At 35.5% G+C, this 12,707-nt stretch overlaps 1 protein-coding gene across 1 annotated transcript in view; it reads right to left on the bottom strand.

The window, feature by feature from the left end:
* Positions 1 to 6,190: 6,190 nt before the first annotated feature.
* The window catches only part of KCNJ3 (potassium inwardly-rectifying channel, subfamily J, member 3), a 193,346-nt gene continuing 186,829 nt past the window's right edge, over positions 6,191 to 12,707 (bottom strand). The window contains exon 3 of the mRNA XM_010840018.1: positions 6,191 to 6,839. Coding sequence (XP_010838320.1) covers positions 6,253 to 6,839 — 587 coding nt within the window. The 3' untranslated portion in view covers positions 6,191 to 6,252. The remainder of the gene's footprint in view (positions 6,840 to 12,707) is intronic.

The following is a 12,707-nucleotide window of genomic DNA, read 5'->3' as shown; positions in this document are numbered from 1 at the left end:
AGAAAATCTCCAAGAAAGTGGAGAAAAAATACAAAGAGTTACATAGAAGAGAAAATAGGAGAATATTAGAAAATCATTCCAAGAGTTCTGACATCCAAATAATGAAGATTCCAGAAAGAAGGCTAGAGGAAGATGGAAATGAGTAAATAAAGGAAAAAGAACTTAAGAAAATTTTCCTGAATTTCCAGATTGAAAGTGCACAGCAAAATAGATTAAAATGAATGCACACTTAGGTAGAAATTTGACATTTTAGAACACTAGGGAGGATTAGAATATCCTATTAGCTTTAAGAAGAGAAATCAGTTTTACACAAGGGACTAAAACTTAATGGTGTTAGACATCTAATAGCAACATTAGAGTCTAGCAGTAAAAGGAACAATGTTGCTGAAATTCACAAGGGACATAATTTCTATACTAGACCAAACTCTTAATTATTAGGGACAAGTTATCTTTTTTAAAGATATCAAACTTTCAAAAAGTTTACTTCTAGTTCCCCTACCTTTTTCTCCTGAGAAACGCCTGGAAAATGTGATTCATCAAAACTGAAAGAGTAAAGACTTCCCAGGCAGTCCAACGGTTACGACTCTACCCTTTCGCTGAAGAGGAATGGTTCCAACCTTAGTAGGAAACTAAGAAAGATCCCATGTGTCATGTAGCACAGCCAGAAAAACAAAAACAAGGAGTAAACCAAGTAAGCTATGTATTGATATAGAAACTGGGTTTCTATACCAAGAAAGACATGAATGGAATTCCCATGATTATAAAGGGAGATCCAAAGACGATAGCTGTGCACTAAATGGAGAAAGATTTACACAACTGAGCAGATTAGGATGTTTTGATAGAGATCATCAAGAAGATAACACTGTTCCAATATTTTATGTTTGAGGAATTAACAGGGAAATATTTATAATTGGGAAAGACACTATGGCTAAATTCGTGAGGTATGCCTGCGTGTGTTCAGTTGTGTCTGACTCTTTGTGGTCTGTGGTCTGTAGCCTGCCAGGCTTCTCTACCCATGGAATTTTCCAGGCAAGAATACTGGAGTGGGTTGCCCTTTTCTCCTCCAGGGGATTGTTTCAAACCAGGGATCAAACATGCAATATGCATCTCTTGTGTCTCCTTCATTGGCAGATGGATTCTTTTACCACTAGTCCCACAAGTATAAGTATAAATAAGCAAAGGAAAAACACTCTACCAACTTTAGGGGGGAAAAGCTGTGAAGGATGAGAAAAATGATCAAAATATATGAATTCAAATGTAGTAGAACTTAAAACACTGCTAATTAATCTAGTTAAAAATATGAAAATATATAACAATATTGTAACTCTAGGGCAGGGTGTACATAGTAGGGGCTTCCCAGGTGGCTCAGTGGTAAAGAGTTTGCCTGTCAATGCAGGAGCCATAAGAAACATGAGTTTGATTCCTGGGTTGGGAAGATCCCCTGCAGGAAGAAATGGCAACCCACTCCAGTATTCTTGCCTGGATAACGCCATGGACATAGGAGTCCATGGGGATGCAAAGAGTTGGACATGACTGAGCAACAGAACATGCACATGTGTACACAGTAGAGGTGTGGTGAACAGCAAGTATAGAAGTAGAAATATATCTCCATCTACCACAATGTAAACAGATAATGCCCCAAATGGAAAATCCAGAAGCAACAGCATAGCAATAGAACCACCCAAGAAGGTAGGGACTCCTCAGCTTTGTGGATTTCATTTAATTAAAAACCCTCTAAGCAACCTCACTGAGAATCATTTTTATCAAGTGTAAAACAGGGATAATCTCCACCACGTAAAGTTGATGTAAAGATTCAATTTGCACAAATATGTGCAAATTTGTACACAAGTGATTGACTAGCGAAGCTGGGAAAGGATAAAGAGTAGTTAAATTGAATGCTGAATTTAATAAGTAATGAGGAAAGATAATGGGCCCTCCTATATCTTTTGTCCATTGGTCACACACAGCCTGAATATTCAAAAACAGCCATGATTTTGAGAAAATTCTCAGGTACGAAAAACCATAATTTGGAAAAAAATTCTACTGGATGATGCAGATCATCCTTTTTGAACTCCACTATGGCAGAATCTGTAGGAACATGACTTTGTGGATTAATTCTGTGAGGCACCAGAGACTTGAATATATGACGTATCATCAAACTCATCTGATCTAAAATTAGGAAAACACTGTTTCCTTGAAACACTATCAGAAAAAGTAAATGACCATTTTTCCAAAATGTGATTTGATATTTAAACAAAATTAGGAAAACTGTGTATTTGTCTGCTTTACTTACTGTGGCTTTTGAGACTTGGGTTCAGCAAAGGGTAAGATAGTCATGAAGCTTCTTCCAAGAAATGCAGGTCTCAAATGATCTGTATTAGGAAGTTCAGGTCCCATATTGCTGAAGCATCTCATCAGTAAGGAGCCAAAATAAAAGTAACCTTTGAGGAAAGGCTTGTAATGGACTGAATTATTGATTTTCAGTAGTTAAGAGTCTTATGATAGACCAAATAAAGCAATGTGAGTAATCAACTTTTGGGAAATAGAAAAAGGATGAGCATGCTATAAAAATTTAACCCAATCATATTTTGAAAGTTTAAAACAGTTTTTATAAAACTGAACTTGCAGTATTGAATACATAAGTTACTACTTTTGTAACCTAAATGACCTCGCACATTTAAATAATAATAAACTGCTTGCCAGACAATGCAATTAGCTTGATGCTAATTTAAATATGTACAACATAACTCAAACACAAATTCTGAAGTAGAGCTCATGGATATGCTGTGTTGTCAAGCTGAACTCTCTTCAAGGTATGAAATAGTAGAAACCTTCATTCAAATGGAATGTAAACCACCTTCCCCATAATCTCACTTTTCCTCCAAAAGAAATCACACTTTATGGTTGCATCCTATTTCTACAAAGTGTCTCTTGAGTACTGACACAACTAAGTACTTTCCAAAGTATTTAATCCCATATATGGATGAATTTAAAACAGCATAAGAATTTTTTCAAAAATAGTTAATGATAAAATATTCTAATTTTTAATTGAATACATATTTACAAAAAGTATCCACATATTCCTGAGAAGGATATTTAAATTGAAGATAGGCATTATCAAAATAATTGTATTTTCATTTACATTTTAATAAATAGAATGAAATACTTTACCATGAAAGAACTATCCATGAAAATACCATTAAAAGGGACTAGTCTCTATTAAAGTTGAATTATTCAGTTCAATGAATACTATATTTTGCTTTACAATAGTTGCCATATTGGTGGGCTGAAAATTATCTTGACTTAAGTTAACTTTTACTCCCTTTGATTTGAGCTCTTACAAATTCCTGAAATGGAAACATCAGAGATTTACCTTTTATTCAGTCAATAAAATGCGTAACTTTTCACTGCTAGGAAGACCTGTCGTGTACAGATTAAACAAATGTTACAGGAAATAACTTTGTTAAGAAGTCCTCCAGGAAGAAATATACAAAACTGAGATGACTTTGCTTGGAATGCCAGTGTCAAAAAAATCAGCAAAATGAGAAGAAAAAGCAATTCTTTATTTTTATCCAAATATATCAGACTTCATAATATAGTCTCAACAAAAATGTAGAGTCACCATATATCATCCAAACCAAGACATTATAAGAGTGAAAGGGAGTACTATTAATAATTACACAGGTACAACAAGTAAAAACTGGAACTCTCCTGGGTAAACCGGGACCAATGATCAACTTAGTAACAGGAGTTTAACTGCAATTACATGCAGAAATCATACCTTTCCCATATGTATGTGGGAAAGATAAAGGAATAGCAGTCACTAAGAAAAATTAATTTGGCAACAATGGTTCTCTCTCAATCATTCAGGTCTCTGTTTAAATATCACCCTCTCCCCCTTCCAAAATAATCAATTATTTCACCCAATCATTTTCCACTGTGTTAGTCTGCTTTCCTTCCATTAACTGATATTTTGACTCTGAAATAGTGTTATTTTTATCTCCCCTCCCCCCTCTCCAACTGATATGTGGTGTTTGAATGAGCGATGATCACCTCTGACTTAGTCATATCCAAATCTATAGGAGCTAAAAATGCCTAGAACTTAAAAGACATGCAGAATTTCATTGAATGAATGATTGAATGTATTTGGAGAGTTTATTTTTGGTCCCATTTTCCCCTTGGCACCAAAACCAAACTCAAATTGGCTCTCCAAATTAAATTATGGCTTTTTAGTTTTAAGTGGTTGGACTAAATGATCTGTGCAGTTTCTTCCACTGATAATAAATATACTGTGCCCCTCGGGCCCCTTCTCGCTGTGCTACTATTTCATTTCCTGTATCCAGCAAATAAGAAATTTGGGGGTAAAGGGTTAGGTCAACCAGGTCTATTCACAGTGGATGGATGCCCAAAGTTGATCATTTTGCCAGTAACAATTCCCTGGTATATGTTTGCACCTGCAGAATTTGATTGATACAGAGGTAGCCAGAAGGTATTAATATTATTGTAGTCAATGATAGAATTGTTGATGTAATAATTTTCCAATATGAAAATCATCAAAGGATTGCTAAAAAGGGGGGAAATGGTGGGAGCCCAAACCAGCTATTAAGGATTTACATATTTATAAGGAGAAATAGATTAATTCTGGACAGACTTTAAGTACAACACCCAAAGAAGTTTTATAGGAAAGTCCATGATATTCCAATAAGGAGCACTTATAAATTTTCATTAAAATCTCTACATTCCAAATCTTTATTTCACCTGTATTCTTTTGAGGAATAGTTTTAATTCCCATTAATGAGTCATAAATATCAGACCTTTGGGTTAAAAAAATAGTACTGCTACACTTATTTTGGTAGGCCAGAGATCCAAGACACCAATAAATTGATTGTTTACTGAAACAAAACAAAGCAAAAAACTCACATGGGTAAAATATCTTCAAGTTATCTGATTTTAAATTCTCTCAGGTATGTACAAAACATTCTGTCTGAATTGAGTGACAGGTATGGGATAAAATAGGTTGCCCAGGTGAGGAAAAAATCTGTCCTGTTATAACAAATGCCACAAACAAGAAAATGGCATAAAATGAGAGACACAATTAGACATACATAATTTATGCATAAATATCTATCATCTATTTCATTGTGTTGTTTTGTCTACTCAAGGATTAATTATTGGTTTTTAAAATGACAAAAGTTCGAGAAAAAGAGTGAAAAATATTACCAATTCACTCAGCTTGAAACAGGGACCATTCATTATGCAATTTCACACAGATTCCAATATATTCAATATTACTTGGCCACTGACTATTACAATGACTCAGCATTTGTTCAGAGCTCATATTTAAATTAGATCATATACCAAAGAGATTTCCAGACTTTAGTCCAGGAAAGGACCAACTCTCAAAATAAGCAATGTTTATTTTTTTCCCCAGTACTGGCAACTTTTAAAAATCATTAGAAATTGTCAGTGTATTAGTATGCTTCAAAATTTACATGTCAAATATATAATGGTTACATTTTTGCAGGGCCATAAGTAGCACATACTTGTGAGACTCCCTCATATAAAGTACAATTGAAAACCTTCCAGGTCCTTAAACAGCAGAAAACATTAAATCAGATTTTAAAATGACAAATAATTTAAGGCTAAAATATTTGGTATTAATAATTAATGCCAGAAGCTTTCCTAGCCTAATAAAGTAAACATGCACAAGAACTACAACTTTGAACAAAACATCACAATTTTATCAGATATATGTCTGTGTGTGTGTGTGTGTGTATATATATATATATGTACATATATATGTGTGTGTATATATAAAACTATGTGTACACACACATATATATAGTTTTATCACCCTGAAAGCTATCAACTCATGTTTGGCTTAATACATATGTTAGAAATATTGTGGATAGTACCACCCCTTTAAATATATATATACATTTTCCATAATATACAATATAAATATACCATATATAAATCATGCCATAAAACTAAATGCAAAATTTGCACATTATTGCATGCTTGATGTAATAATACATGCCCATTATTAAGAACTTCCTTCTGATGTCCTCCCTTTACAACATTTTCTTTCTGCGCAGTAGCAATGCTTGAAAAGGTAGGGTTCTCAAATATGCATATATGACTGGGAGAAAAAAATGTACCTTTCAAACTCCTTAGAGAGGATTACCTTATCAGCCAAATATTGGACTATTACTAAATCAAACAATAAATAATGCCTGAAGGGGTGTTTTGTTATGTGAATCTATCAGAGTTCATTTTTCTTAATTTTGCTGGAAGATTCCCTTCCATCCTGGTTGCTCCTGCTGCCATCTTTTGAAGCTTTGGTGGCAAATCAGCCACTGATTGGCTCATGGGATCAGACAACATTTTGGTGGTTTTAGATACCAGTTTTTCTTCTGAGTTGCCAGGAACTGAACTTATTCGTTGAAGTTTCATGGGCAAATCGCCCAAGCTGTAGGCTTTTTCAGAAGTTGTAGAACTCATTCTCAAGAGTTTTTTGGGAAAGTCTTCTCTTCCAGTAATTTTTTGCAGCTTAGATGGAAGTTTGGTACTAATGTCATCAAGTCCATCTAAGCATTCCACAGAGTTATGTCTTTCTTTGCTGTTAGTTATGGCTGGTGCTATTAAAGGAGATGACATAAGGAGCATTTCCTCCTGTTCTTTCACACTGTAAGGTGGGGTGGGGACTTCAAATGTTGCATGGAACTGGGAGTAATCAACTTTAAAGAATCCTTCTTCTAAGGAAATTACAGGGAAAAAACGATGACCCCAGAGAACTTCATCTTCGGTGTATGATGTTCGAGCTTGACAAGTCATCCCTGAAAGCAAAAAGAAAGTCTTTGATAAATTAGGCATAGTAGAAGCACACGTTCAGGCATTTTTCACAAAGGAATTCATTTTGCTTTCTTATTTAAGCTCTGGACTGTTTATCTGAGTAGACTGAACATAGAATATGTTCAAAGTTGTGGTGTTAATAACTTTGATACATATACTTTCTTCCCATAAAAAATGAAGGGTACATATAGTGTTTACATTTGAAGGATAGTACACCAAAGCATTACTAATTGTTTATTATCATAAACCAAAAGTAAAAATGGCACAGAACAGTGTCATAACGTATGTCTCTTCTGTAAGGAGGTAAGTGGAAAAAAAAAATCACATAGTCATTTTCCATCATTGAAGAAGCAATATGATATATGAAACAAGCAAACCTGACTTTGAATCCAAACTTTATGTCTGTGGAAACTTAAGGATATTTAGCTGAGTACAGCTTCCTCTTCTGAAGAGTAAAGCATAAAAAGCAATACCTATCTCCCAGGAATGCTATGAGTACGAAATAAAATCACTCATGTTGTTTAGTCGCTAAGTTGTGTCCAACTCTTTGTGACCCCACAGACTGCAGCATGCCAGGCTTCCTTGCCCTTCTCTATCTCCTGAGTTTTGCTTAAACTCATGTCCATTGAGTTGGTAATGCCATCTAACCATTTCATCCTCTGTCACTGCCCTTTCCTTCTGCCTTCAATCTTTCCCAGCATCAGTGCCTTTTCCAGTAATCTGGCTGTTCCCATCAGGTGGCCAAAATATTGGACCTTCAGCTTCAGCATCAATCAGTCCTTCCAATGAATATTCAGAGTTGATTTCCTCTAGGATTGACTGGTTTGATCTCCTCGCAGTCCAAGAGACTCTCAAGAGTCTTCTCGAGCACACTTTGAAAGCATTAATTCTTCAGTGCTCAGATTTTTTTATGGTCCAAATCTCACATCTGTACATGACTACTGGAAAAACCATAGCTTTGATTATATGGAACTTTGTTGGCAAAGTGAGGTCTCTGCTTTTTAATATGCTCTCTAGGTTTATCATAGCTTTCCTTCCATGGAGCAAGCATCTTTTAATTTCATGGCTGCAGTCACCATCCACTGTGATTTTGGAACCCAAGAAAATAAAATCTGTCACTGTTTCTACTTTTCCCCATCCATTTGCCATGAAGTGATGCAACCGGATGCCATGATCTTAATATTGTGAATGTTGAATTTAAGTCAGCTTTCACTCACATTTTTTCACTAGGTGAGCCCCAAAGTACTCATGCTGCTGCTGCTAAGTTGCTTCAGTCGTGTCCGACTCTGTGCGACCCCATAGACGGCGGCCCACCAGGCTCCCCCGTCCCTGGGATTCTCCAGGCAAGAACACTGGAGTGGGCTGCCATTTCCTTCTCCAATGCATGAAAGGGAAAAGTGAAGGGGAAGTCGCTGAAATGTAAAACATATCTTATAATGTCTAAAAATGGTTGCCTTTTATAAATGAGAGCATGATAAGCATCACAAGTATTTGCTAAATGAATAAAAGTTGAAAACATTTCTGTTGCATAATGTAAAGTTACTGTAGTGATTCCCATCTTCTAGACCTTTAAGGCCAGAATGAACTTTTGCTCAAGTTTTAGAAACCTATAAAATCAGTACTCTAGGCCACTGTGATGTTACAAGTTCTATTCTTGGTATAAAAGCTTTGGAAACTTGATGCTGCATATAAGATGTGAAATGTTGCTATTTGTATATTAATATTATGTTGCTTGGATATCATTTACCTTATGCTACTCTGATTTACTCAGCTCTGTTCTCATAAATCATATGTTAATACTGAGTTACTGTTAATTCAGTCAACTTTAATATTCCTTTGTGAAGATTGGAAATATATGAATAAATTAAAGCCATAGATTTCAGTTTTATATTTATCAAAAGGTACAATTTTCTGTATCATTTGCAAAAGTCATTACTGTCCTCTAGCTTTACTATCAGACTTCTATTAAAGGCTATTAAAGTGTAAAATAAAAGATGAATTTTAAAAATGCATCTCTTCAGTAGTTAAGTATAATTTAAACAAGTAATGACAGTCTTTCTTCTTTCATTTCTATTCTTTCTTTGCCAATTTATAAATAATTTCTATTGTGTTTAAGCCTGGAATAGTTTGGATAAAGAGATATTCCTTTTTCCCCCTGACTAGTAATCACACATATAATACTAAGAATGAAGATAAAAGGCATAATTCAAAAATCATATTGAAGAGAAATTAAATCCTTTACTGAAATCCTTCCAAAATCTTATCTTATAATTATTATCAGTTCTATATGACCAGGAAATCAGTTGTTATGACAAATATATTGGTTTTCTCCAGACAGCTTTTAAAGAAACTTATGTAGAAAATAAGTGCCCATCTCAGGCACTATGTGAGGTGCTCTCTCTCCATATTATCTCTAATCATCAATATTATCTTGCTAAGAAAATCTTCTTATGTCCATTTTAAAGATAAGGAATGTAGTTCTCAGATTAAATTTCTTGCCCTCCTAGTACATAGATCTAGGCAGCTGAAAAGAAAAGATGTCAGTATTATTCTAACTGATGTTTTTGTTGTTGTTTTTACTTTGCCATGATGTCTCTGTTATTTTAGTTAGGAACCTGATTCTAAACAACTTATCAATCTCACCGTTATGGTGTATATCTAATAGTGATCCAATATTAGTTTTCATAATCTTTATCATATCAAGAATAGCCCCCAGAAATATTTATTTATTTAAGCTGTGCTGGGTCTTTGTTAATATGCAGGTATTCCTCTAGTTGCCATGAGTGGGGGCCCCTCTGTAGCTGTGGTGCATGAGTTTCTCATTGCGGTGGCTTCTCTTGTTGTGGAGGGCATGCTGTCTTCAGCGGCTGTGGTGTGTGGGCTCAGCGGCTGTGGTTCTCAGGCTCTTGAGCACAGGTTCAATAGTTGAGGTGCACAGGCTTAGTTGTTCCATGGCATGTGGGATCCTCTAAGACCAGGGATAGAACCCGTGTCTCCTGCACTGGTGGGTGGATTCTTAACCACTGAACCACCAGGGAAGCACTCCCACCTCCAGAAATATGTACAGTGAAAATAACAAAATAGTTTAAAAATGATTTGTATATTTTATAGACATGCACACAGTAAGTAGTATTCTGTATTTCAAACATTTCTAGCCTCTGACTAAATATTTCATGACAAAAAATTATAGATCATCACTTATTTAAAATGATAAAATATGTATTTCCTGATATATCTACTTGGTTTAATTTCAAGATGTTTAAATATTGAACAAACGACTTAGAAAAACAAATACTGATGTTCTTATCCATTAGTATCAATATAGGAATATTAAAGTGAGTTGTTGCTGCTGCTAAGTCGCTTCAGTCATGTCTGACTCTGTGCGACCCCATAGACGGCAGCCCACCAGGCTCCTCTGTCCCTGGGATTCTCCAGGCAAGAACAATGGAGTGGGTTGCCATTTCCTTCTCCAATGCATGAAACTGAAAAGTGAAAGTGAAGTCGCTCAGTGATGTCCGACTCTTCGCGACCCCATGGACTGCAGCCTACCAGGTTCCTCTGTCCATGGGATTTTCCAGGCAATAGTACTGGAGTGAGTGAGTAAATACCTTTTATTTGTTTAGTTTAAAAGTACCCTTTAATTTCTCTTTAAGAGCAATCATTCTCATGAATTCTTTATGAAAAGTTTCCAGTCTGGGGTATTAATTTAAATTAAAGAAAAATTATTATAAAAATATACTTATTAAGTGACAGTACTTCCCTTACAACCTCATTTTAATTTTAAAAACACACCACTGAAAATTGATAGTGGATGGGATTATCTGACAAGAGGGCAGATATAACTAACTCGGTATTTACTTTTGTAACATAGACCTGTGTGCTTGTCCTTTGATCACTATAAATGCATGTATATATTAACAGCTGAAGTAAATTCATATCATGAACTTTGTTCGATTATTTCTAACAATAGAGTACATACTGAAACAAAATTTGATTCCTATCACCATCTAAGCCCATATTTAGTGACACTTTTTTAACATTAGGAAAGGTCTATGAAATTAAAAAAATCGAAATTCTGTCCCCATTACTTATTATAATATACAGCATTGCTAATCCTCAATGCCTACCCTGAGTTGTTTATTATGAAGTTATCAGAAATCAGAGAGAGAAACTTAAATGGAAGGAAAAAAATAGGGAAATAAAATCTTGTAAAGATTTCACTTTGAGGAAACAGGACTGATAAGGGTGATGTGACATCTACAATGGAAACAGGTATTTCAATTTCAGATATTTGTTTGCATAAAAATACCTGTAAGCTTTTTTACTAAAATGCCGGTGGTGAATTCTGACAGAAAAAAAAAAAACGGTGGTAATTTTATTCTACTACATGAAGTTGACTTTACTTCCTTCCATAGGGAACTAATACTTGTGAGGCAACATCTTTATATAATTGAAAAATATATAAATTTGGCTTCCTAATACACTACTAAACAGCTTGTAGAAATCACTCAAAGCTCTCTGAGCTTCAGTTTACTCTTCTACGTATAAGGATAACAGTATCCTCTGAGCTATTGAGAGTTTGAGATAAGTGAAGTGTCTAAAACAGTGCTTGGTATTACACATTGCTCCATCATAACTATTTATTTTAAATCATTCTGTGGGTGATACTTTGTATTTATGTTTTTCCTAGACATTAGTGATAAATCATTATTATAACTGGACAATTTTGACATATTAGTAATTTGTCCCATATTAGTAATATAGAACGGAGAAGGCAATGGCACCCCACTCCAGTACTCTTGCCTGGAAAATCCCATGGACAGAGGAGCCTGGTAGGCTGCAGTCCAGGGGGTCATGAAGAGTCAGACATGACTGAGCGAATTCACTTTCACTTTTCAGTTTCATGCACTGGAGAAGGAAATGGCAACCCACTCCAGTGTTCTTGCCTGGAGAATCCCAGGGACAGGGGAGCCTGGTGGGCTGCCGTCTATGGGGTCGCACAGAGTCGGACATGACTGAAGTGACTTAGCAGCAGCAGTAATATAGGAAATTTACTTAAAAATTGCTAGGCATCACACCGCAATTTTCTTTTGAAATGGTGAATTAAATATCTGAAATATTTAAAATGCAGAAAAAGATATATTACTCATCTTCCCAATTTTTAGGGTTTCTCAACATTTTCCACCTAATTATCTAGAATAGCAGAGGAGACTAAGAGTGAAAACTTGCAGTATACTAAAAAGGCCTTGACAAGGTAACTGACTACAATCCACTATAAACTTTGGTAATGAAGGACATTTGCCAGCACTTTAACCTTTGTCTGTTCTTCTTCTGTTCCTTGGCGGGTCATGGTGGAAAGGTCTGACAGAATGTTGTCCACTAGAGAATGGAATGGCAAACCACTTCAGTATTCTTGCCTTGAGAACCCATGAACAGTATGAAAAGGCAAAAAGATAGGTTACTAAAAGAGGAACTCCCCAGGTCAGTAGGTGCCCAATATGCTACTGGAGATCAGTGGAGAAATAACTCCAGAAAGAATGAAGGGATGGAGCCAAAGCAAAATCAATACCCTGTTGTGGATGTGACTGGTGATAGAATCAAGGTCCAATGCTGTAAAGAGCAATATTGCATAGGAACCTGGAATGTCAGGTCATTGAATCAAGGCAAATTGGAAGTGGTCAAAACAGGAGATGGCAAGAGTGAACGTTGACATTCTAGGAATCAGCGAACTAAAATAGACTGGAATGGGTGAATTTAACTCAGATGACCATTATATCTACTACTGTGGGCAGGAATCCCTTAGAAGAAATGGAGTAGCCATCATGGTTAACAAAAGAGTCTGAAATGCAGTA

This window comes from Bison bison, unplaced genomic scaffold (assembly GCF_000754665.1).
Source record: "Bison bison bison isolate TAMUID 2011002044 unplaced genomic scaffold, Bison_UMD1.0 scf7180017864139, whole genome shotgun sequence".
Taxonomy (NCBI): Eukaryota; Metazoa; Chordata; class Mammalia; order Artiodactyla; family Bovidae; genus Bison; species Bison bison.
Note: the sequence above shows the minus strand (reverse complement) of the source record. Positions and strands in the feature narration are given on the sequence as shown.